At 42.9% G+C, this 24566-nt stretch overlaps 1 protein-coding gene and 1 long non-coding RNA gene across 2 annotated transcripts; one reads left to right on the plus strand and one right to left on the minus strand.

Annotated features, from left to right (window-relative positions):
- Positions 1–9239: 9239 nt before the first annotated feature.
- Positions 9240–11654, minus strand: LOC120903499 (para-nitrobenzyl esterase-like). Its single transcript, XM_040312968.1, has 4 exons — positions 11248–11654; positions 10911–11174; positions 9807–10843; positions 9240–9730 (listed from the first exon to the last, which is right to left on the minus strand). The coding sequence occupies exons 1-4, from the start codon at positions 11473–11475 to the stop codon at positions 9430–9432; spliced, it is 1830 nt and encodes a 609-aa protein (XP_040168902.1). The 5' UTR covers positions 11476–11654; the 3' UTR covers positions 9240–9429.
- A 156-nt stretch (positions 11655–11810) lies between these two features.
- On the plus strand, positions 11811–14575 carry LOC120903501. Its single transcript, XR_005739609.1, has 2 exons — positions 11811–13489; positions 13563–14575. It is a non-coding gene; the product is annotated as an uncharacterized LOC120903501 (long non-coding RNA).
- The last annotated feature ends 9991 nt before the right edge of the window (positions 14576–24566 follow it).

The following is a 24566-nucleotide window of genomic DNA, read 5'->3' on the forward strand; positions in this document are numbered from 1 at the left end:
CGTTGGGGAGGGGAAATAACTTCTACTTAACCGTTTGAAAAAATAAACCCACCCACCCACTGTGCACACAATTTCCGGTACTGCAAATCTTTATTTGTAGTATGCATGTACCCGCCCACCCGCCCGGTAAGTGGCAACTTTGAAAGTGAAAGTTTTGCGCTAATGCGTTGCGAAGCGAGAGTGGTTGAAGAAAAATGACACTGCAGTGCGAACTTGCGTGCCAAGCTTTCGAAGGATTAGCTGGCACGGAAGGAATGTTGTTCCTTCAGCAACTGCTGATGGAAAAATAATGCATTTCCATACATTTTTGTCGCAACTGGAAAGGTTTTGAAAATTCCGGTGGCGATTATTTTATTTAAATTTATGTCAAGTCTAAGTGTGTGAACTTCAACAAGAACGTACGCCTACAAGTATGCAAATGAAAGGAAAATCGTTATTTTTTAGATGGTTTTGTCAAATTTATAACTTTCAGAAACAACGGCACACACTGCAAGTTTGTAAGATAGCACAATGGAAAGATGAACATGAAAACATGCTACTAAATACCAAGAAGCGTAACAAAACAACAAAACAAACGTGATTAGCATAAATACCGAACAAGATTACACGACGTTGCATAACTTTCCTCGCCTGATCCTCTTTGATTGTCGTCCTACGCGATCCAATCGAGCTTCAAGTTCAATTAGCAAATGAGTCCAGCATAGGCAACACCGGTCCGAAACACTGTGCGTACGCTCCTGTTCCTAGCGTGGTCCAACTGTCAGCAAACTTTTCCATTTTCTTCTCGGGCGTGTTCGCTTTATGGCACTACCGAAAGACCGCAAGTCAATCAGTCCATGGGGTTAATAAAATGAAATTACAACCACAACAGCAAATTACGTCCAGGCGCTTCCAATCCGGGCAAATGAGCAGATTTGTCAAATATTTACCTTTTCCAACCACCAGCTTCACGTGGCTCCGTGCAGCGAGGAGAGTGGCGTCTTTTTTTCCTTCTTCAAGCTACCCGCTCTGTTACGTTACCATGGGCTGGTGTCCTGCAAACTCCAACCAGCGCCGAAACGGTTGTCCCTGTTTGGCGCGCACAGGCAACGGTACACAGGAATCGTTAAATCGTTTCGGACACCCGGTCCCGTCACCAAGGCCCTTGCTGCTGGCTTGTGTGACGTTCCCAGTCAAAGTCAACATCATCATCGTCGTCGTCGTCGTCGTCGTGGTCGACGTCGATGTCTCATCCTCATGGGCAAACACTCCACCAGACTGTTAGGATAGGTTGAGTGAATTTTGCCAGTTTTTTTGCCAGTGTGTGCGTTACTCCAGCACTCATCAAAACACGACTACTTCAAGCAGTGCGACGAAGGTCGACCCTTCGATGGATAGAAGCCAATGTTTCGAAGGTTGCATATTAAGTGAAGCTATCGTTTGATATGGAGTGAAAAAAAGAAGAAAGATTGTCAGATATTGCAAAGTTTTTCTTTCATTTTCATCCTGCAGATTGACGAAGTGTAACCAGAAGGCTGGATTTATCGCAGTGCTGTCGAAGGACCTTACGGAGCCAGGTGCTGAGATGTTGGTGTGTTGGTTGGTAATAAAATCGGATGACAAATATTGAAGCAGCAACGGTTTACGACATGAGTATGATCTACAAAGATCAGTCAAACTGAAACACGTACAGTGATCATGATACTAAATTTATATTTTAAATTTGATGCGACAAAATACAAGTCATCGGTTAGTGTAAATATTTATACAGCAGTTGGAATTATACTGAAGAAAATCAGGCACTAAATTAAAGTTTAGGTCACCAATGAACCTTAAATTGTATTAACATATGCTTTTTGTAATGATGATTGCATACTTTTAGGCAATAATTCAAATTAACGAGACAAATGATTCCTCAGTATGTAATTTTTTCTCTTTTTAACATGCTCAAAATGGACCGTGATGTGCTCTGACGCAAATTATAAATGTATTTGCTTGAAGAACGTGTCTTTTACGCCTGCAGAGCATATCAATTGCAACTCATTCAACTGCACACCAATCATTGTAGCCTCATCTCTCAAGCGAACAAAATCCTCTTCAATCTGCATCGCAACTCTTCCGGCAGCTCAACTCGTTTCTCATGCTTTGATTAATTCTTCAAAAACTCATCTAATCCGGTTAACTCACTCACGACGAAGCCAGAAGGCGAACCCGTCCCGCAGGCAATTAAACTCGCACAACAAAGTGCACGCGAACGACCAAGCCTCTCGACGAACGGTCGGGCGCCACTCGACAGCAACAGAAATCATCATTTGTTTCAAAACATCAAGTGGGTTTTCAGTCCGCAAGTTCAGGCTTCGATGCGCAATGACGATGGTATGATGTGTGTGGCTGGATGGGTTGGAAATTTTTAATTAATAAAGCAAGTTTTCCATTGCCGGTTTTTTTTGCTGTTCCGTTCTCGAGACAAGATGCACTGGTCAACCATCCCGACCCATCCCGTTGCCGGTTGCAATCGTTTGTTTGATCGGGGCTGAACATAGCGTGCACCGCGGGAAAGCATCAGTTTCACTCAGCTCACTCGGAATGGCGCTCGGTTTGCGGTTTTCGCTCCGGATTAACGATTCTGTTTTCCGCAAAACGATGATGGACGAGCCGGCGGCTCCGAAGTGCACGGTAGAGTGTGGTGGGAAAAGTTTGGGATCGATTCAACCGCACACACATACACACTCGGTCGTACACTCGCATCGCACCGTGGCACATCCGTGCAGGATGGCGCCACAGGCTTCCGGTGCCAAAAATTTGCCGGAGCCTGTGGCCTGGGATGGCTTTTTCGCCGGCCGGCCAGAATCCTTCCCGGGCAGCGCGAACGGTAACGCCAACCGGAAGCCACGCAATGGAACGCTTGGCTCGGTGCAAACAGCGTAAATCTCTCTCTCTCTTTCTCTGGGTTGCACCAGAGAGTAACTTTGCCGAAAGACTAATATGCATGAAGCTGAAGGGACAGCGTGGAGAGGACTTTGTTTGGCTTATGGCTTCGACTGGTGCTCAAGTGGCGAATGGGAGGATCAGTTGCAGCAGGCAGGACGGTTCGGTTCGGGTCTGGGCGTTGCAATGGATAAGTATGCACGTGTGGCTCCCGGGGTCGTACACGCCCAGCATCGCACGGTTCAATGATTTTAAATAGGGAATCATGCGAAAATGTTTGTGATGCGCTTGGATAAAGCGAAAGTTTTACATGTGCTCCAGGGTACGCTCGCACGCATGTAAATGTAATGCTGTACTTGTCACGAGAGATGCGAGGAGATTTGCAACAGAACAAAAAGCAACTATATTGCGCTTTAAACCCGAGAATGAAGAACAAAAATATGTAAAACCATAAAAATTTTAAATATAGGATTGAATAATCACAAAACAAAAACTATCGAAACAAATCTAATAACCCAGTTGTTGAAATTATGCTATAATTATAATAAATATTCTATACATTTTATGTAACATTAAAATCAAAATAAAAGACAATCCGAAACAATCATAACAATCCTAAAAAGAAATATCAAAATGTCAATCATCAAAAGAAACAAAAGAAAACCATTCATAAAAATAAAAAAAGTCTATAAAAGGAACGTATAATATCAAAACAAGTAAAACAGATATAAAAAGAAATATAAAATACCAAAGAAAAAGAAAAATCTTAAAGATGTAAACAAAACAAGAGACAGAGAAAGAGGTAGTGTGACCGAAAAAAAGAATACCAAAAACAAGTTCATATTAGGTAACAATTGCAATGTAAAAATTGAAAATAAAATCCTTCATATGTCAGTGACAAAAACGGACCGACCGCCGAAAACTTTAAACTATAATTTTAACTCCAATAAATCCAATCCGCCTTTCCGTGTTACGGCGGGTTGCGTACGGGGTTGGTTTCGCATTAAATTTTTTGACAATATTCCATCGCACGCAAAACTATCCAGCGACCGGTTCGGTGAGCTGGAAAAAAAGAAATCCTGAAACCCACCCGTTTCCGTTCCCTTTAGCCCGGGCGGATGACACGGCTTCACAGCTCGTTTGGCATGAAGCGCATAGCAGCAGCAATGGCGGGGTCTTTTATTTATTCTAGCGTTGCTTCTTGTGGGTCGGCGCATGCAATTCGCACTCACTCACCGTTCAGCCGGGGGATTTTGGGGCTGCCTTTTTCCATATATTTCGGTGGGGCCCCCCACCGATCAACTCTTTCAGAGTGTTTTTTGGCAACTGTTTTTAGAACGATTTCAATGAATTCCAACAGCCTGAAGTGCAGCTGCATGGGGGGAAGGGTTGCCTTAAAAAATAGACTATCACGAATGGGCCGAAGTTGGTGGCGTTTCTGTGTGTGCATGGGAAGCGGACGCACGCGGAAGAGCACACGCTCCGATTGTGCAGCCGATGAAAAGCGTAAAAAATATACGGCTTCCTATCATAACAGGGTGAAATATGGCGAATTTTTCTGAGTTACATCCTGTGTCTTCTCTGCCCCCTTTTTTGTGGTTGAATAAATTGGTCGAATTTCGGAAAAGTCGTACCACAAGGCGGTCGGAATGGATTGGACCGGTGTCCTTCTGTGTTGGCCCGCTGATTGAAAAGTGGGTGGGCCGGATATGGGTTTGTATGGAGTGTGTGTGTGTTTGTGTGTGATTGGTTAAGGGGATGTACAGGAGTACTTTAGAGTTTCACTCTATCTACAGCGCGAATCGAACGAAAGCAGTAGCTGTAAAGCACTGGACAGCTTTGGTCGTAACAAGAACAAGTTCATATGATTGGGGGGAAACCGAGTTTGAACAGCTAAAACTAACACTTGTATCTCTCGCATAAAACGTACATTTCAACTTGTTTGTTAACAAACATTTTACGATACGTAGTTACTATTGATGCAAAGGATACTTGTTGGCTTAGATGTTCATGCCGAGATAAGCAGCAACAAAGCGTATTGACTGTGCAAATTTGAGCGTAATCTTTTCACTGATAGCATCTATCTTGCTTTCAGGAACTTGACCAGGGTATGTATCCCTGGTAAAACAGATTGTTTTTGGGGTGCTTTGTTCCACCGCACACAGGTCATTCTACCATCCTCTTGGCCAAAAAACAAAGAAAACAGCGAAAAAGCGATACATAATGTGCCAACTATCTGGGACACGCGTATTTTTCTTCCACTAATCTGGCGGCCGCCATTTTGGCACACGCTACAACGATAATCTGGGGGCCATTTTTTTTCTACCTCCCACCGGTCTTACTGTCCCTTTCGGTCTCATCCATCTCATCCCCGTGGCAGCGTCCGTTGATTGTACGGGAAATGGATCAAGCCTACGCGCTCTGGGGATGTTTCTTTTGGTCTCCGGTTCGCTACGGTTTCGGCCAAGGCAGCTTTTCCCGCTGCTATCATCAAAATGATAATGACACTGGTGAGGGGGGGGGGGGGAGTCACGACGAAACGATAATTAATGAGCCGGGAAGGATAAACAGCGCACCGGGAGCGGTACAGCCATGCCAGCATTTCGGACCGAGCTCAACCGGTTGGAACATTACCGAGGTCGGGATCGCCGTTCATGAGCGTAAAGCTGGCTTTGCAGCGCAGTGGGAAGCTTTCCGGTTTGTAGGTCTTTTTTCGAAAGGTGGGTATAATTGTGATTTTTTCCTAATTAAATTTTATTGCCTTCACTTCATGCACTTTATTTTGAAACACAAAAATAGAGTAATTAGCTCACATTTTAGTAATTGTTTTTCCCTCATATATCCTTAGAATTGACGCGTTTTTTTTAATATTTATCGGCAATTGTAAAATAAAATAGATACTGGAGCAAAGCATTATAAAAAATCTATTGTTATGAGTTGTACCGAGCAGTGTTTATTGTCTTATCTAATTATAATGTAATGCTTTACAATGTGATATAAACTTGATGATTGATATTAGCGCTATCTATGATCATTTTAGAATTATTATTTTTCATAATTCAATCAAATCAAACTGTAATTAAAATAGTCTATACGCAAAGAAGGGAAGCAACGCGGGAGTGAGTGTGTTAACGATGGGGAATGATAAAGGTGCAGAGGAGGTGGGCCGAATGAGGGAGACCGTTGACACCAGATTTCTTCTGTTCCATACCGATGTTTCTTCATTGCGATCTGATCAACGACTGACGATCAATCCAAGTTCTCTCCTTTATAAGCAGCTCACTTGCTTGCATCGGGCAATACTATCTAGCCACTATTCTTACATATATTTAATGCTCATTGCTCTTAAGGGACGGATTTTGTAGTCCCAAAAGCTTTTAAAGGATTAAATATACTACAACATACTTCTTTGTGTATGTTGATAGTCATACCGGCCTTGTACAAGTTGTAGATGGTTTACTTTTCACCTCGACTTATATTATAGAGCGGTGATAGCTTCTATCTTAAAGGCTGGGGGACACTGTCCGTACTCGCTAGTGTTATTTCGATTTTCACTAGCGCATCTGGCGGCGGCTTGTGAAAGCTTTTTTTGTCATCGAGAGAATGGTCATGCCGGATTTAAAAATTAAGTAGTTTTTCTATCGTTTTTTGTCCTGAAAATGAATGAAATGCGTGCAGGACATGTGAATCTACCTTTAACAAAACTTTTCTCGTCCGAATTAAGTAAAAACATGGAAAAATAACATATTTTCTGAAGAGGTTCCAAATTGTTTGGTCCTAAAATTGTTTGGTAAAATGCTTGGATCAGCCGCCGCCAGTTGCGCTTGTGAAAATTGAAATTACACTAGCGAGGACGGGCTATGTCACCCGGCCTTTAGTTTGGTATAAGTAAGCATTATTCATGACCACCTCATAATGACCACCTTATGCTATGCAGAAAAGTTTTAGCAAATTATCCAATAAAATTTAAATATAAATTCTGCAATAACAGGATAATTGAAACTAATTTTTATTACTGATTGAGGGAAAAACAAACGAAGAACTTATTTCTAGAGCAATTTACATAAACTGTTTTATTCTGAAGTAAGAATAACGCAACTTTTAATTTCTCAAATTTTAACCACCTTCTTTAATTGGAAATTATATGATTGCCTTTGTATCTTAATAAAGAACCGGCATACATTACAAAAATTGGATGATATTGCATGCAAAGCAACCAAGAAATGCGAATAGAAATGAATGTTCATACACCAGACTGGAGTTTTTCATGCATTCACTGTTAATTGTTAAAATAGTTTTTAAAACTATTTGAATGTTAAATGTTTTCATAAATCAAAAATATCCAACATTGAAACAACTTATATGTTTTCACAACAAACAATAAAACTTCACTTAGAACGTTGTTAATAAAAAAGTTTAAAAAATTCTTCTGGTTTTTCAATTGTCAGTATTACTTGAGGTCCAGACCTAGTCCGATAAAATCATTTCTCCTTTACACTCGAATAAAAAGAAAGCATCATCATTTTGTATAAGAACATTGCTCTTATGTTTATAATCAAACAAATACATTTTTATATCAAACTTCCACAGGATTCTAAATAATATTTTACCGCCTAAAGTGTATCGAGCAAAAGCAAGAAAACGCCGACTCAACATCACATTGCACCTTTGCAGAACGACGTAGTGCTTACCTCCACAACACAGAATAGTACTCAGCAATGCAAACTCACCAATGCAGAGAGCGAGCAAGAGAGGCGGAGAAACCACTCCGGGGAAGCCTTCACCGGAAATCGATGAATATTTTAATCCATTTCAAATTTCCTTCCTCAAACGAGCAACCCAAAGGTATGTTTATAATTATTGCACAACTTCGAGTGCGGGCTTCGGCAGAAGTAATTGTGGTACTTCTGCACGAATGCCGCACCGAACGCATATTCCCATGCCCGGTGGTAATGTGCTCGTTTGGCAGTATGGTGAAAGCACCAGTAGCATCACCGCTTACCATTGGAGCGCTTTACCAGTAAAATTCAGCACCGTACCGCATCCGATAAGAAGAATGAAGAGCATTCATATTTTATCGAAGTCTCTGGAAGATTGCAAGACACCCAACCCGGGGAAGGGAACTGGTGAAAACGGATGAGTGAACGAATCATCAAATTTGGTTCGTATCTAAAGGTAAGCAACAGCAACCAAAAAAATACTTTCGTTAGGAAGGAGCAAAACTTTAAACCAAACACAAAAACCATCCTCCCATTTGCAACGCATTGTTACAGAAAATAAACTCAAGAGGCCTTTGGCTCTCCCGCTTTACGGTAATGCACTTGGGGGAGTAAAAACATTTCCAGAATTAGTATTTGAATAAGATGGGGCTGATCTTTTTTGTGTAGTTGAAGATTTCGTGAAGGATTTCTTTCCGATTTCAAGCAGATGAAAGTAGCAACGATTGGAGAAAAATGTGAATAAGCGAAAGATAGAAAAGAGAGAAAAATGCCTTGTGGTTCTTCTTCGCCAGTTCTCCATTCAAATGTTTTCATTGTACGCAAAAAGAAAACGGGGAAGCAACAAATAGATAAGGAAGAATTCCAATAATACCGAAGGCAAAGCATGATTGTACGCGGCAGTAGATAAGAATGGAAAACATTGTGACCTGGCATGAGATCGAACGGGGGCGGACGACTTCGCTCGGGAAAGGGAAAGGCTGCCAGCGGCACTGATTCCATTCCCTAGACGAGGACCTTCCGCTTGCCTCTGGAGGAATTTCAAGATTCTGTCAAATCTGCAAATGGCCAAAGCAGCAGAACTGTCCATCCGAATGACTGTAAAGTTGGAATTAAAGAAGCGGGCCGAATCCTACAGAAGACGGACGCATTCCGGTGCGTTAAGCAGCGTACTTCATGGAGTTACTAAAGCATCTTTCCGGTCGTTTTTTTTTGCTACTGCTGCTTGAATTGAAAACGGGAAACGGAAAGAGAAAAAAAGGCATAGTTGTTCGAGAGGTAAGTCGACCGAAATCTTTCCTGAGTAGGTGGGGTAGGATGTAAAATTCAGCTATCCAGCCCATGCGAACTTCCCCGGAGGGGAATGATTCACAAGCAGACGACGACGATTCCTTGGGGATAGCATTCTGCCATTATGCATTTGTGTCTATCAAACCAGACAAAGTTTTTGGGGGGATGTTCCCGAGCGCTATAGAGTATGATGGAGAAATGTATTTCCGGGTGATAGGGCTGATAATGGAAGGAAGCAAGCGCTTATCAGCGGCTTCCTTTGGGAATTGGATAATCGGTTGGTTGGAGGTAGCCATACCGGGAAGTGCATATGAAAGGCAACGGTTTTCTAAAGGAATAAATAGTAATGTTTATCAACACATTCAATGGGAATGTGAGGGTCTGTAAGGGTCTTCAAATTGAGGACAAAGGCCCCCAAAACTTTAACACTAATGTTTAACTCCTTTCCTTAACTAGCGATGAGTACACAACTACAAGATACTGGGCATTACTCGATATGATTGGATACCATCGGCTAAGTCAGATTGCTCTTCATTTCCTCATCCAGCACGTCCAGGCCGTCATCGTTCGGTTGCGCCACCAGCATACCGCCGTATTGTTCTCCGAGCTGTTCCAGCTTCGTAATGGTGTCGCAGTGCCCGTGGTACAAACACTCGTACACAATTTTCCAGATCAGGTAATAGAGATTGTGACGATTATCGACGCGACGCAGCGTAAACTCTTCGTCAATGTTCAGGTACTGGGTGTGGTTGTTAGCTTCACTGTACGGTGGCCAAACAATGTCGGACAGTTTGCTACGCTTCGGTGTGGGATTGCTGGAACGAGGACGCAAATGTCAAAGGACAAATGTAAAATTCAAATGTCAGGACATCTGATGACAACTGTGCGTACCCATACTTAACGAAGTTTGCAATCAACTCAACAGTGCGAATGTGCACGGATAGTTCCTTCCGATACTCGGAACGATTCGCCAACGCGTCCCGCAGATTGTAGGGACTGAAGATGTATCCCAGCTCATCGCCATGCAACGCACCGTACTTGTTCGTCTGAAGATGTTGGGCGTAAATTTTCTTCTTATACTCACCAAACTTTCCATCAAACTCAAAGCGCAGATAGTACAGCTGGCCCTCGTGCAGATGCTTGCCCAGCACACCCAGCAGCCGCCTGATCGGGTAGTAAAGATTGGCCATGTTTGCCATCTTCTGGTAGAACAGTTGCTTGGTCGGTTCAAGCCCCTGTGCTACGGCCCAGTTACCGACATTGTCCAGGATTTCACCAATCCGTCGCCTTATCATGGGATGGTTTTGGTTCGGGTAGTTTGTACTCATCCAAAAGTCGAAGATGTGTGGCAGCAGAAACTCGAACTCGGTTGCCGTCTCGCTAATAAGGATCGGCATTTGGGGTGGAGTTTTAACGCGTACAGCTTCGTGTGGTGAATGGCTAAAGAAGGCACCGTCCTCTACCGTGCGATTGCTCATAGTGGGTATGAAACACACGTAGAACATGCTGCAGTATGCGAATGTGTAGCGTAACTTACGATCGGGGATGAAGAACTGTTCCAGCTCGAGCTGCTGAAACTCAGGCAGCGTTCGTGCATCCATATCGTGTACGTAATTATCCTGACACCGCAGATGATCGTAAAGAACGGCCCAGGGGGCCAGCATGGAACCGCTCAGCACGATCACACTTTGAAATAGTCCGGCGGCTTGTTCGTTATACAGTTGATGTGTTACCGACGCACCACCGGCACTGTGTCCCATCAGGGTAACACGTGCAGGATCGCCTCCGAAATGGTGCACATTGCGCTGTACCCATTGCAGAGCGGCCTGCTGATCTCGTAACCCATAATTACCGGTGATGTTGAGACGTTCGCTCTTCAAGAATCCAAGCACCCCGAGACGATAGTTCAGAGTGATAACAATCAACTCCTAGAAAGAGAAGAATCGTAAAGATGACCACCCATCGAAAGTAATGAGATGCTTGCGCAAGACGTACATTCTCCATCAGCAAATCCACACCATGAACTTCTCCCGATCCTGCTACAAAGCTTCCACCGTGTATAAACACCAGCACGGGATACTTGACACGGGTTGTCTCCTGCTCACTGTCCACATGCTGCACCGGTGCGAACACATTCAGATAGAGACAGTCTTCGCTGCCCACTATCCCATTCTGGCGGTTGATGTTTTTAAACTGTGGACACACGCTCCCGTACGCGGTGTAGTTACGCTGATCAACGGGATCTTCCAGCACGGGGTTCTACAATCAACACCCAGTATGTTCGATTAGAGACAAACAAAAAATCACTTCAATCTGATAACGTCCAACTTACGGCAAATCGTAGCTCGCCGACCGGAGGCTTGGCGTAACGAATTCCAAGAAACGCACAGTACGGCACATTGTTGAATGTTTTGTTGTAGACACCTTCGCCGGTAGCAGCGTCACCGAATCGAACCAAGCAGGCACCTGTGTCCTCTTCCGCTACTTCCGCCGGAACGGACTGGCAGAGGTTATGGGTCGTGCAGACGATCAGGAGCAGCAGAACGCCGGCACCATACATAACTGTCACTGTGATGGGTTTAACGCTTCTTCTCCGCAATGCTGGACCGAAAAAATAAACGACCACCACCGTCAGACGTTCTTTCGTAACTGTTGATAAACAGCAGCGCTTGTGATCGTCTCATATGCCCATAATCTTAATGCTCGTCGTTTCAATGCTTTCCGATGTTGTACTTCGGTATTGGATTGGACGGAGGCCAGCCAGAGAATACAGTATGTATGTGTGTGTAAGTTGCTGCTTGGTGCTTCACTACGATTGATAAGACATCAATGCTACTATTGAGTCGTCACGCAAGGTCAATGCTGTCTGTAAGGCATGCTATGCGCTGGAGTCGCTGTACTAGACACACACGCGCCTTCAGAGCGAAACGGATGCAAAACTATGTCAGTCTGTTTCGGCCGTTTGTGAAGTTTTTCGATAGTGTTTTTCTCGAACAAAAAAACAACGTAACAGTTTGTGTTTAGAATCAATTTGTGGCGTTTTTTAACGTAAAGAGAACAAAGTCTGACGATAGGCGACAAAGTCGTAGATGTCGACGTCCACCCAGTGACTGTTTTTTTTGTGGTTCAGTCTTTGCTGTCGACCCCATTCTAAGTGTTTACTTTGTATCAGGCTATCTACGTCAACTCAGCTTGTGGACTGGGACAGCGCACAGCGCAAGAATTCATCACCCAACGCAGGCAATGGCTCTAAAACCTCATTTAATTTCGAATGACTATTTCACCAACCACCGGCACACATCTGGCACGACAGCTTAAACAGTGACGACACCGAACGGCACCGTAAACCACCTGGTGAGTTCCGGGTTCCGGTGTGACAAGGCATTTTTTTGCATTTGCATTTGCCGGATGGAAGAGACGAACTTTATTCCTGCTGGCCTGGCCGAACCACCTACGTAGGTGCAAAGCGCAAAACAACCGTCAGCCGGTGAAAAAACACAGCACCGAAAACATCAAAGCGTTATAATTGTGTTTTGCACATAAATTAATTATGAATGAACAAGGAAAAGTTTTTGAGGGGGTGTTTATTCTTGCAACGAGACTTTCATTGCACTGGAGAGAAGAAAAAACACCTCGGAGCGCAGCAGAAAGTGAGTTGTTGTATGGTAACATTTTAGAGCTGAAAGCGCTTTCTATTATTCTGATTTTTTGGTGCATTAAAACGTAATTTGTTTATTTAGCTTTGACGGCGGGCAACTTCATGCTTAAATGATTTTCCTAGACACAGACGTTGAAGTCTTGAAGTTTGTAGAATGCGGTTTATAATCATTTGTACTAAGAGAGTTTAGTAAGAGCTACATAGTATTTAGATATTGGTAGTCTCTTTCAATAATGGCCTTAATCTCCTAATGTCTTGATAACGTAGAATTTATAAAATTCTCGTAGAATAAGGTAGAATTTATAAAATTTTAAGGTGCAAAAGTGCAGCAGACCTTGAAAATATGCACCGCAACGACATTTCGCTGGTAGAATGTTGGGAAGCGCAGGAAGATGTTCGCTTCATTCCACCCAGTAATAGTAGGTCATTAATTTCCTGTCAGTATTTGCTCCAGCAAGCATTTTCAGTTTGCAGTTTTTACACCACCTCACACCGCTATGGTGTCAAGGTAAAACAGAGCAAATGGAAAGCTGCGGTACTTGTCACATTTGTCTGAGTTGTCCCCGAACGAATCGTTCTTGCACTTACTCCAGTGAGATGCTCGAGCAGTAACGTAAGTAACGGCGTAGGTCGCACAGTTGTACTGAAGCGCCTGAAGCATCGGTCAACATCAATAAAGCAATCGTTGTTCCAAGAAAGCGGACAATTATTTAGCAAACATCCACTCAAGAGTTTCAAGGTTCCGGTGGGAAGCGCTAGGACGCTCTAGGACGCTTTTTCCAGTGATGCCAGTTTCGTTTGGATGATTCAATCAGAACTACGGAGTGAATGTGAAGCAAGACAATAAAAGAATCTTCACAACAACCGGATGCCCTGCCCTGTCCTATTTTAGGCTAACCCAGCAGGATTTCTTTCAGTGAGTGTGAAAGAACTCCAGGACTTGGGGGATCTAAAATGTCATGTTTGCTATCCACACTCTTCCCTTCCAGCCTCCCGCATCTCATCCCACGGAGCAGGAATTTCGCTTTTCTTTCCACATAGCAGGAAGTTTGTATCGTTCTAGCCTCCTGTGGTTCCCTCACATTTTATCCCTGATGGACATCGCGCTATCGGACATCGTACCGCCCAGCTAGTGACAGTTTAAGCTGCTCAGTACCGCGCCGTGCGGGCCAGAAGCTTTGCCAGACAGGCTGCAAATTTGTTACACGACCCGGCACTCTCTAATGGGCCTGGACCACGCAGAGCTGGGCAATGACTGCCGACTACAGACTCCAGTTGCCAGTTGCGATGGGCAGGCGGAGGAGCATTCATTAATCAAACAGTGTCCATTAATAAACGGGATTTGCGATGTGATGTTGTTTTCCGCCAGTGGGAATTGGGAGGATCGCCGTTGTTCCGGAAGCAAAAAAGAAAGCGCATGTCGCTTTTGGGGCGCCTGCCCATTAAGCGACGTTTTCCTGTGTCTGTATCTTGTAATACACTACAAGGCTTCAAGGCGTTTATCTGCAAAATAATGTTTGTTTAATACACTATTTAAGCCACCATTTTAGAAATGCTCAGGCCCTATCTCATGCTTATAAATAAAAGGTTTAACAATATCAAACTGGCATCAATAAGCGATTAGACAATCATCGCCAGGTCCTGAGTGAGCATAATGCCGATGGATATGCAATCGATGCCGTAGCGGAAGTTTAAACAAACGATCAAACTATTAACGATGTCGAACGGAGCGAAACCATCTGGCGGAGCAGTAAACTTCATGGAAAACACATTATCCTCATCGTAAGCGCCAGTGTTAAAACTTCATCCTCAGTAAGTAATCGCTTCGGGTAAACGCTTGCAGGAGCTGCAGTCAGCTATCTGCTTTGTCGGTTAGCTATGGGGCTTTCGGGTTTGAAATGCTTGACTCTCGTATAAAATATTTGTAGAATAAAAAAATGAATGAGAAGCAATAAATGCTTGTGGAGGATTTGAAGCGATGAAAACCAATATGGTTTGAGCATAACTCACAGCTAATGGGTTTGAATTCAATCGATCCAAAAATATGACCGTTTAGCTTGCATTAATTTGAACAACGATGTTCAATTGTGATAGCAAATATTAAATCTGCCGTCATGTTTTAATCTGTGTATTGAAAATGAATGGAAAAACAGTTAAGAAAACTATTTGACCAAGTGACAACTAATGACAGATAAATATGAATATGCAACACACACTAGTTTCAAAAGTGCATTACTAAAATTGCCTTTATGTTTGATGAATTGCATAAATTTAGGCGTATCATATTGAGGCATAGATTATTGATTAACTGTATTATGTTTAAGTAAAACATCATTTAAATTCAATTGTTTATACTAAAACCTTTACTGTTTGCTTATTTAGTTGTGAAATCATTATATTCCTTGTATTTTATAGATGTTAAGCCTAATGTTAACGTTTAAAAGCCTATCTCGTAACTTGAGAAAAAACGCATCTCCAAGTGAATGCTTTCAGTCCTTAAATTAGGATAATAAATAAGTTGGGATGTGCTAGTCTCAAGGAAACGCTTCTTAGACGTATTTCAAAATCCTTTTAGGGAACATCACGGAAAAAAAACTCTGCATACCTTCACCGCATCCTACCCACCCTCCCCCTCCCCCCCACACACCATTTGCACGTGATTCATTGCAGTTTTCCTTCCGTCCCGGTGCTAGCAAAGCGATGAGGAGCTGTACGGCTTTTTTCCCTTTTTCTCCGTCAAGAAAGATCTTAATCCTTTGCCACATCCGATTGCCATTTCTTACAAAAAGCGAAACAATTCCTGGCTGCCTGCTCGACTGTTGGCGGAAGGGGGAGGGGAGCTTCAGGCGCATTGTGTGTATGAGTGTGTGTTCCATCGGATTACAGCATTCACATGCCATCGCAGCTGCTGGCTTGCGGGCGAAGCAGTGCGCGTAACCGGCCGGAGCGTGATGCTGCCGGTTGCAAGGTTGGCAACGGGTGAGATAAATTCTAGACAAATTTGCATAACTTCATTAAATGCAACCGGGCTAAATGTGTGGTAGTGCCGGGGGGTAGGACAGAAGCTTGGCACGCTTGTACGTACACGGCCATTGCACGGGCAGCAAATCTGCTGCAGTGCAAAGAAAGGGAAGAGGAGCGCTACGTGGAGTGGGGTGGTAAATCGGCAACGGGAATGACAAAACCGGCATGCATATTCATAACTTTTACAATTCATACCCGGTGCCAGTTTTTCCATGTTTTTGTACGGCGGATCTTTTTGTTGTGTTTTTCCTCCTTGACAGCTTTTGAGTTTTTTTTCTTCCTCTTCCTTTCTTTTGTTTTGTTTCATTTTACGTTTAATTTCTAGCGGCTATAGCAGAGTGTGTGGGCTGTGTGCCGGAGATTCTTTTCGTGTGTGTGTCACCTCGCTCGTTATTCATTCATTTGTTGGACGCGGTTTCATGCAAAACCCTTGTCACAAGTATTTTTGTAAGCTTTTTAATCAGTTTTTCATTACGAGCTGATCCGTTCCGTTGGATGTAGCCTCTTATCCGGGCGAAATTCCGTTCCAGGGCGTATAGCTTTAAAGAAAATTTGCTTGAAGAAAACATTTTTCATTGCATTTGTTAAGCGCCTAAAAGTATGCAAAATGTATGTCGTAAGATATTCTTTACGTGTAACTTTGTAGGTAGTATAGGAGCATAAATATTAAACAAAAAAAAATCAATTAATTTTGAAATTCAATACAAACATACATAATATTCCATCCAAAGAATTATAGCAGCATTATTTTTTTTTCTCTTGACAAGCCGGCACCAACCCCAACTCAACCAACCAACCTCAGCCAAATTGATGGCGAGATAAAGTATGAAGCACAAATTATGCACCCACAAAAAGCATCAGCATCGTGGCGCGATTTGTGCGGCGAGTAAGTAAAGTGGAAATTAAGCAACCACACACACACACACGCATACGCACACGCCGTTCAACCACAATCATCCTTACCAGTCTGGGGCACGGCGCAAATCATTCGCACACGACACGACACGACAGGCAAGGAGGCACAAGACAAACAATCTGTCAACTTTCTCAGATTAGCAAAAATGTTTGCGCTCGCCCCGGGAAGCGAAATGAGAAGAGCATGCCGTTGTCGTTGGCAGCAGCGGGAGCAGCACATGCCACACCACCACGTCATTTGTATTTAAATCTGTCTCGTTCGTCAAAATTTCCCTCGCTGTGAAAGCAGCAGAAGGGCGAAGGCTTACTTTAAACGTTTCCAAGCGTGCTGCAATTTGATAGAGTGTAGAAAAACTGCTTCAAAAATTACTCATCGCTAAGATAATCAAAATGAGTACGGTGTACGGTCGCTTTGCCAAATTGATCTCCCTGGCACCGCAGCTGTTACCAATTTGTGGCTTCACTTCCATTTTGTTCCATTTTTTGATAGCATACGGAAGCACAGATACCTGAATATATTCAATCGATAGGTTAGTTAGACCGATGTCGGTGACTTAGTACCCTGGAAACGGAATCTTTCCCGTCGGTGGGAAAGCGATTGACCAGCACCCAGGATTTGCAGACAGACGGGCACAAAAACTGTACCAAGCTGCTTGCTACCCTCAAGCCACAATGACAAAGCCATCATCATCATCATCGTGTTCACCACCATCGGCTGCAAAATGGATAGTCGGCATTAAATTTGCATACATTTTACGATAAATTGAATTCGCCTTCACATATTGTGCTGCTGACTCGTGGTGTAAAGAGCAACGAGCTCCCGCAGGCCTCGCAGGCCGTACTGTTCGAGCTGGGAACGTTTTTTTGTAGCGTGTGTTTCTCTACTGGCGTACGTGTTCGTGAGGGAAGGAAGCGCAATTCAGCAGTAGCAAAATATTGACACACATATCCTCCTGCCGTCCGTCCGATCGTTGGTGTCGGGCCACCCGATGTGCCACCAAAAGCCTTATTTCCATAATTGAATTGGGCAAGAAATTGACTGCCTTGATGAGGGCAAGAAAGCGATGAGTCCCGGTCGGGCCCACCGGTACACCTGGATGGGAAAGCAATCGATAAAATTCGTCCCAGGTTCGGTGACCTAGTTTTAAAAAAACGCGTGCTAGAAATTATGTTTTCCGTTTGCGTACGATCGACGAGCGCCGGAGCACTTTAATTAACACAAGCTCACGCCCTCTATTGGCAATCGGTGGAAGTAGTTTGCTGTAGTAGTAGAGTGAAGTACTACTACTGCTTCTCCTGTGTGTTATTTTTGAAGTACTTGCGTGTTTCTGATTGAAGGAACACACACTCACTCACACTCACTCTTCTTCTTCTTCTTCTTTGGCTCAACAACCGATGTCGGTCAAGGCCTGCCTGTACCCACTTGTGGGCTTTGGCTTTCAGTGACTAATTGATTCTCCCCCATAGCAGGATAGTCAGTCCTACGTATGGCGGCGCGGTCTATTTGGGGATTGAACCCATGACGGGCATGTTGTTAAGTCGTACGAGTTGACGACTGTACTACGAGACCGGCTCAACACACTCACACTCACATACACGCTAAATTCTCGATTTAGTTTGTAGCGGGTGAAAACAACGTCCAGGAAACAATTCGCAACTTTCTAACGAAGCTGGCTACTGCTGCATCCCTGTAGCTTGTAGTGGAAAGTGCCCCAGTAGTTTTTGCAGCTGCCAACCCCTTCGGATGGAGATCTTTGGAGGTCTTGTGAAGGGGTGTTTCGAACTCCCGTAGTTAGCAGTTTGTTTGAGAGCTTTTTGCACTTCGTTCAAAGCGCTCGTTCGCTTCCGTGTTCCGAAAAAGAGGGGAGTTTTGGAGCGCTTGTGTGTGTGTGTGTGTGCACGCGTTTGTGTATTACTACTTCATAAAAGCTGTACTAGGAGCGCAGCTGAGAAAACTGTGTCAGTATAAGAATGCTTCATCTCATTTCAGCTCAAGTCAACTCGCAACCCCTCCGGGCACGCAACCCAACCCATTCCACCGCAAAGCAAATGTTGGATGGAGAGTTCCCGTTGGAGTTTCATATTTTGTGTCAATCGGAAGGTGGGTTTTTTTTGGGCAGTGAGGAGCGTCACGATGAAGTGGCAATTTTTGGGAGGCGAAAACACTAGTTTTTAGCCAGCCTTTGTATGTCAGACTGAAGCGCACAAGCGTTCGCAGTGAAGAAGCTGTACGGTTGGACGTGAATATGGAGACCTTCTTCCCGCTTCTGTAACGCGTTGGAGGGCAAGTCTGCAAGTGATATGTTATTTGTTTCGCCAGGATGTAACTAGAAAACTTTGCACTTTGTATGGATAAGGGTGGGTAATAGGTACAGGTACAGAGCGTGCGTTGAATGACAACAAGGTTTCACATTTTGGTAGTGCTCCAGAACATCCGTGTTTAAGTTTAACAAAAAAAAAAATCACTTTTCACTCTTGTTGTTTTTATTACAGGTGATTGAAATGTTCGGTAATATTTGTTACGGTGAAACCGCTTTTCAAAAACAAGTACCCAACAGTTGGACATCATTTAACTAAAAGACTCTTTTACTTTACTCTTAAAAGTCTTAGCTATGCATTACGGCTGAAACCATTTCTACTGAATAATAAAAAAAAGACTTAGTTGTTATGGAGAAAGTGTACGTTTTAAAAGAAGCAAAGTTCCAAGACAGCAAATGCAGTTCCGCAGGTAGCAGCTGTACTTGTAATAACTTTAGTTATTCATGAAAATAATAAAGACACTTTGGATGTTAAAATAAATAAACAAAAAAAAAACAGTATTCGTTTTTCTGTTTAAAAAAAAGATTAGTTATACATTGCAAAAGGCTAAGGAGCATTTCAAACTATTAGAGTGCAACCAGACATTCCGCCAAATATCATCACGCCGTGATGCGTGAAGCCAACATCGATGACATTCGATAATATTTGATATTTGATGAGAAGTCAGTAAAACACAAACAGTTTCACGGCGAATATTTGCATTCTGTGAGCGGGCGCGTGAAAAATCAAACATTTCATCAAACGTAATCGTATCGAGCGTCGAATGACATTTCATCGAACTAGAGGTGTGCCAAATGAACATTCAGTTCACGTAAAAATAATAAGTTCACCGGTACGAACCCAAAGGAACCCTAAGGCCATACCACCGGACAGCAAAGCGGTTGTAGCGCCGGATAAGTAAGTAAGGTTCGCTTGGTACATGAAAATTAAAAAAAAAAAATCATGGAGATTAGTGCAGACAGTCATGATCATTAATGAACTTAAAAACCTTCCAACATTGACAAATTTAGAGAAAATATAAGAAATGATCGATTTGAATCGCTTTCTAGGGTTAAATGATAGATTATCAATATTGGCTTGTTTTTCATGCGATCAGATCAACGGATTAATATGTAGTTGTACCGATTTTCGATTAGTGTAACAATTCACAGAATTTATAGAAATTGCTGTTTGCAGAAGAAAGAAAGAACCGAAATCACGTTCACAGCAATGAACGACTCGGTTCACTTACGCTGACTTAAAAGAACCGAAAAGAACCTCTACATCGAACGTCATACAGAATGACAGTTGGATGCATACATTTAGCCGCGAAATGTTTCAGCCATGTTGATTTTGACTTTTTAACGCTTCACGGAAATTGCGTGAAATTGTCTCGATTCGTCTGAGCGCACGGTCAAACATGATTCACAGCATTTTCGCAACAACAAACAAAATATTAATAATAAAAATTACCGCACATATTCGAAGGTTTAACGATTTCAATCATCAGTTTTAAGTAGTGTTTGACACTTGATACAATGTTAATATTCCATAGAAAACCACATGCCAAACTAGCGCCAGATTTTCAGTCTAGAATATTTAAGCCTGAAAAACATGTAAACAAACACTGATTCGTCCCAAAGCTCATGACTGATGTTTTGTTTTCGCTGAAGCATACATATTTCGTCTTGAAATGCTTAACATAATTTGAAACAATATGAAATATATAGAAATGTAATGGAAATATAAAATGTATTCAAAGTATCAAAAACCAATTCTAAGCAGAAAAAAGAAAACAAAACATTTTTAAAATGCATCTTTTTTGTATACAATAGCGAAGTCAATTATGGCAAAATGCAACTGTAAAATGTACACAACACGGATGATACATATTGTTCCACTCACAGACAGAAATTAAAATTTTGTAGCTCATATCATATATTTTTTTAAGAAGGGTCTAGTTAGAAGGATATTTTAAAGATATCGAAATATACTATAAGCAGAATTTGATTTGGAAATGTAAATTTGTAAGCAGACTTTGGATAGCACTCCTACAAAGTCGGACTTAAACAGTTCCCACCAGAACTGTCATGAGCGCTGACTATCCCGCTACGTGACTACAAACAAAGAAAGAGGTGCTATAATTAAAACCTCTTTAAACTATATCAACATCAAGGAGAACTGAACAATCTTCACGTAGTATTCTGTACTTCCATACTGTTATCATGACATCTTCATAGAAGCAAGACAAACAATACTAACTAGCCGCCCTTTTTCACTGCGGAAAATAAAGACGATCTTCCTACTAATGTTGCCAATTTGAAATTCTCTTTACAGTATTTAATTTCAAACGAAAGAAGAGACCGTTTTATCCCGTGATAAAAACTGTCCTTGGTTCCTTGACGGTGCTTCCATTTACCGGGCAGGTATGAATGTGTTTGGCGCTAGCCTGGCTGCTGAATTTGTCGCCTCACAAATGGGGTACATTATTGTAGCCACTTTTTTCACCGGTTCGTGCTTCAGCGGCAGCGAAACGGTTGCAGGAAACGTTAATGAGGTTAATTATTTAACGTCTTTTATTTAATTATTGTGTCGCCGCCGCTCTTTCACCTGGCTGACTCCGCCGGGAGGATACTATAGCTGCCCCTGCTTAATGATCAGACACAGCGCATCAGATTTAGTAGCGTACGTACTGGGTCAGATTATTTTTTTCACCCCACTTCTACAAGCTCGTTGTGATTATCACCGGTGTGTTCATTCATTACCGGCCTTGGCCACACCGCCCGCGCGCTGTGTAAACGGCCGTTTCGAAAGCATGAGCCTTACAAGAAAGCAACAAAAAACCACCTGACGCCGGAAGAACGCGATGAAAGCAAATGCCGAACGCCATTAGCAAGTCCGGTACATAATCAGGGTAACGTTAACAAGAGCCTGACGGGCTGTTTGCTGGCATGATCGTTTACGTTCAAGTTCTTGCACCGAAAGAGGTTTCCGAACAGGGAACAAGAGAAGGTTCTCGTACCAAACGACACGCAGCCGCTACCAATGGTTGCCGTTGGCGAGTGACTGCATAATTATTTCAAAGACAGCTGTTTCCCCCACTAGCGACACTGTTGAACGAAGGCACCATTTTATATAAAAGAATTCCAAACTTCTGCTCGCATGTGTACACGTGTACAGTGTACATGTTTTGAAAGGCAGCGCGCTAAAGTGGTGCTCGAAAGGTGCCAAAGCATTACGGTGCGCCTCACACTATGCCCGAGTGCGCGCGCGTTTGTGCTTGCTGCAGCGTTGCTGCTTCACCCAAATGGATCGAGTTCAACCGAGTCACTGTGGGAGTTCCTATTTAACTAGCGCGTGGCCGCCTGCCGCTGTGTTTGTGCATACAAAGGGGCCAAGGATCAAAGACTTTACAAGCCGTGGAAGGAAGCCAACGATGGGGAGGAATACTCTCAAATGAGTGCAAACAAATTGCGGATGACAAATGCGGAAAGTGGTGTGGATTTATTTTGAATGCTGAGTATATGCGGCTGTTGAGCTGGGTAAATCTATGCGAAGCCATCCAAGAGTACTTGAGTTTTTGAGGACGATTTAGCGCGCTGTTGATTTGTGCTTATGGATCAATTGAACTCGATCGTTCAACGGTTTAAGATGAAACCGTGAAAATGCGTGTGGAATCTGTAACACTTATTGTAGCGCGTGAATGATTTCGTGATGAAATTTCCCGTGCGCGAATGATTTCGTCTGATTTCCATCTCAAAAGTAGACACAGAATTTGTTAATTTTAATTTGCACACATAGATAAATAACATTTTTAATTGCAATGAAGAAAAGAAGACTTCTGTAATGATAAGTGAAGCCAAACCGATTGCTATTTATATGGTAATTCCTTTTACAATATATATAACTATTAAATCTCTTAAGGGAAAGGCATCAGGGAAGGCGCCAGAACTTTTCGCTTAATTATATTCAATTAGGTCTGTTATGGTGGGTTTAAATCAAGTTTGGAACGAGAAGCTCCAGTATACGGAGCGTATGCGCAGATTATAGGCAAACCAATCAATCATGAACACCAAAGCCCGTAAGCTTCGTATAAACCGACAACGGGAGAAGTGCAAAATAATAAGTGCAAAAAATAAAGTTAAATAAGAATAACCAGGTATGCACATTGTTTCTACGGGTGAAGCAATCTATATTTGAGTTTAAATAGAAAGGATGACAAAATTCATAAACTAGCTTTCACGTTTGGTGATGTTCAAAGCGTAATTTTAAAATTGGTGTTGCCTCTCCGTTTTCTAAATTGCGACTAACTGCGATTCGCGATGGCGCCCTGTTACAGATCAGCTGTTTGGAAATTAACTTGGTTGACGCTTTTAGTGACCGTCGCCAACCTTTTCTCTAATTGGCTCTAATCTTGGTCATGTATCTGTCTCATATTTTTATCCTTATCTGTTGTTGTACTGAAGCGCCATCTGCTGCGATTCTTTCTACCTATTCGAGCCCATGGGACATGACACCTCTATGTTTGTAAATATCTGCCCAATTCGCCTGTCAAATTACATGTGCCCTATATCCCAACACCAATAAATAATCCGAATCTACGTAGGCTGTGATGTACAGATAGGTGAACGCACTTTTGAAGTCGTCCCAGAATTCACCTATCTGGGGTCAAAGGTCAGCAACGACAACAGTATGGAAGCTGAGTTGCGCGCAAGGATGCTGGCTGCCAACCGGACATTCTACAGCCTGAAAAATCAGTTCACCTCAAAGAACCTGTCGCGACGGATGAAGCTGGGACTATATAGTACCTATATAGTACCAGTACTCACATACGCCTCTGAGACATGGACACTGTCCAATTCTGAAGAAACCCTCTTAGCCGCGTTCGAGAGGAAGATGCTCAGAAGGATACTTGGCCCCGTATGTGTGGAAGGACAATGGAGGAGCCGCTATAATGACGAGCTATACGAGATGTACGGCGACCTCACTGTCGTACAGCGTATTAAGCTCGCCAGGCTCCGGTGGGCTGGCCATGTTGTACGCATGGAAACGGACGACCCAGCCCGTAAAGTCTTTTTAGGCCGTCCACAAGGACAGAGGAGGCGTGGTAGGCCCAAATTGAGGTGGCAAGATGGCGTGGAGGCGTCCGCCATTAAGGCCGGGATAACGGACTGGCAGACGAAGGCGCGAGACCGTGAGCGGCAGGCCAAGACCGCAAAGCGGTTGTAGCGCCGGATAAGTAAGAAAGTAAGTATATCCCAACACACATACAAAATGTAATAGTAGCAAGTATACAATATAATTGTTTTTAAATTGTCTAAGTTATTGAGTGAACATCATAATTGAATAAAAGTGCATACTTGCAGGCTCTTACAAGGTTTTTACTTGATTTGGCAAGCGTTGTTCGTTCTTATAATTTTTAATTTACGTGATAAAATATTGCTGAATTTTCTTCTAAAACTTGTAAACAATCAATTTTTCAAGCTGCCAATTGATCTGAATCCGTTGAAACACATTGTTAGTTGAATGTTTGGTTGAATCCGCTACGCTGGAATTGTGATATTGTGTACCACGCTTATGATATCAAGTGCGAATGTTGTCTTAAGCATGATGACGTTCTAAAAACAACTGATGCGCTTGGCGCGTCAAATGCTGCAGTTGCATTCAACGTTGCTACGCTTGCCAAATCAAGTAAAAACCTCTGTATATTATGACTTTTTATGGCAGACTTTTATATAAAGAGAATATTTTACAAG

Source organism: Anopheles arabiensis, chromosome 3, assembly GCF_016920715.1.
Source record: "Anopheles arabiensis isolate DONGOLA chromosome 3, AaraD3, whole genome shotgun sequence".
NCBI classification, from domain to species: Eukaryota; Metazoa; Arthropoda; class Insecta; order Diptera; family Culicidae; genus Anopheles; species Anopheles arabiensis.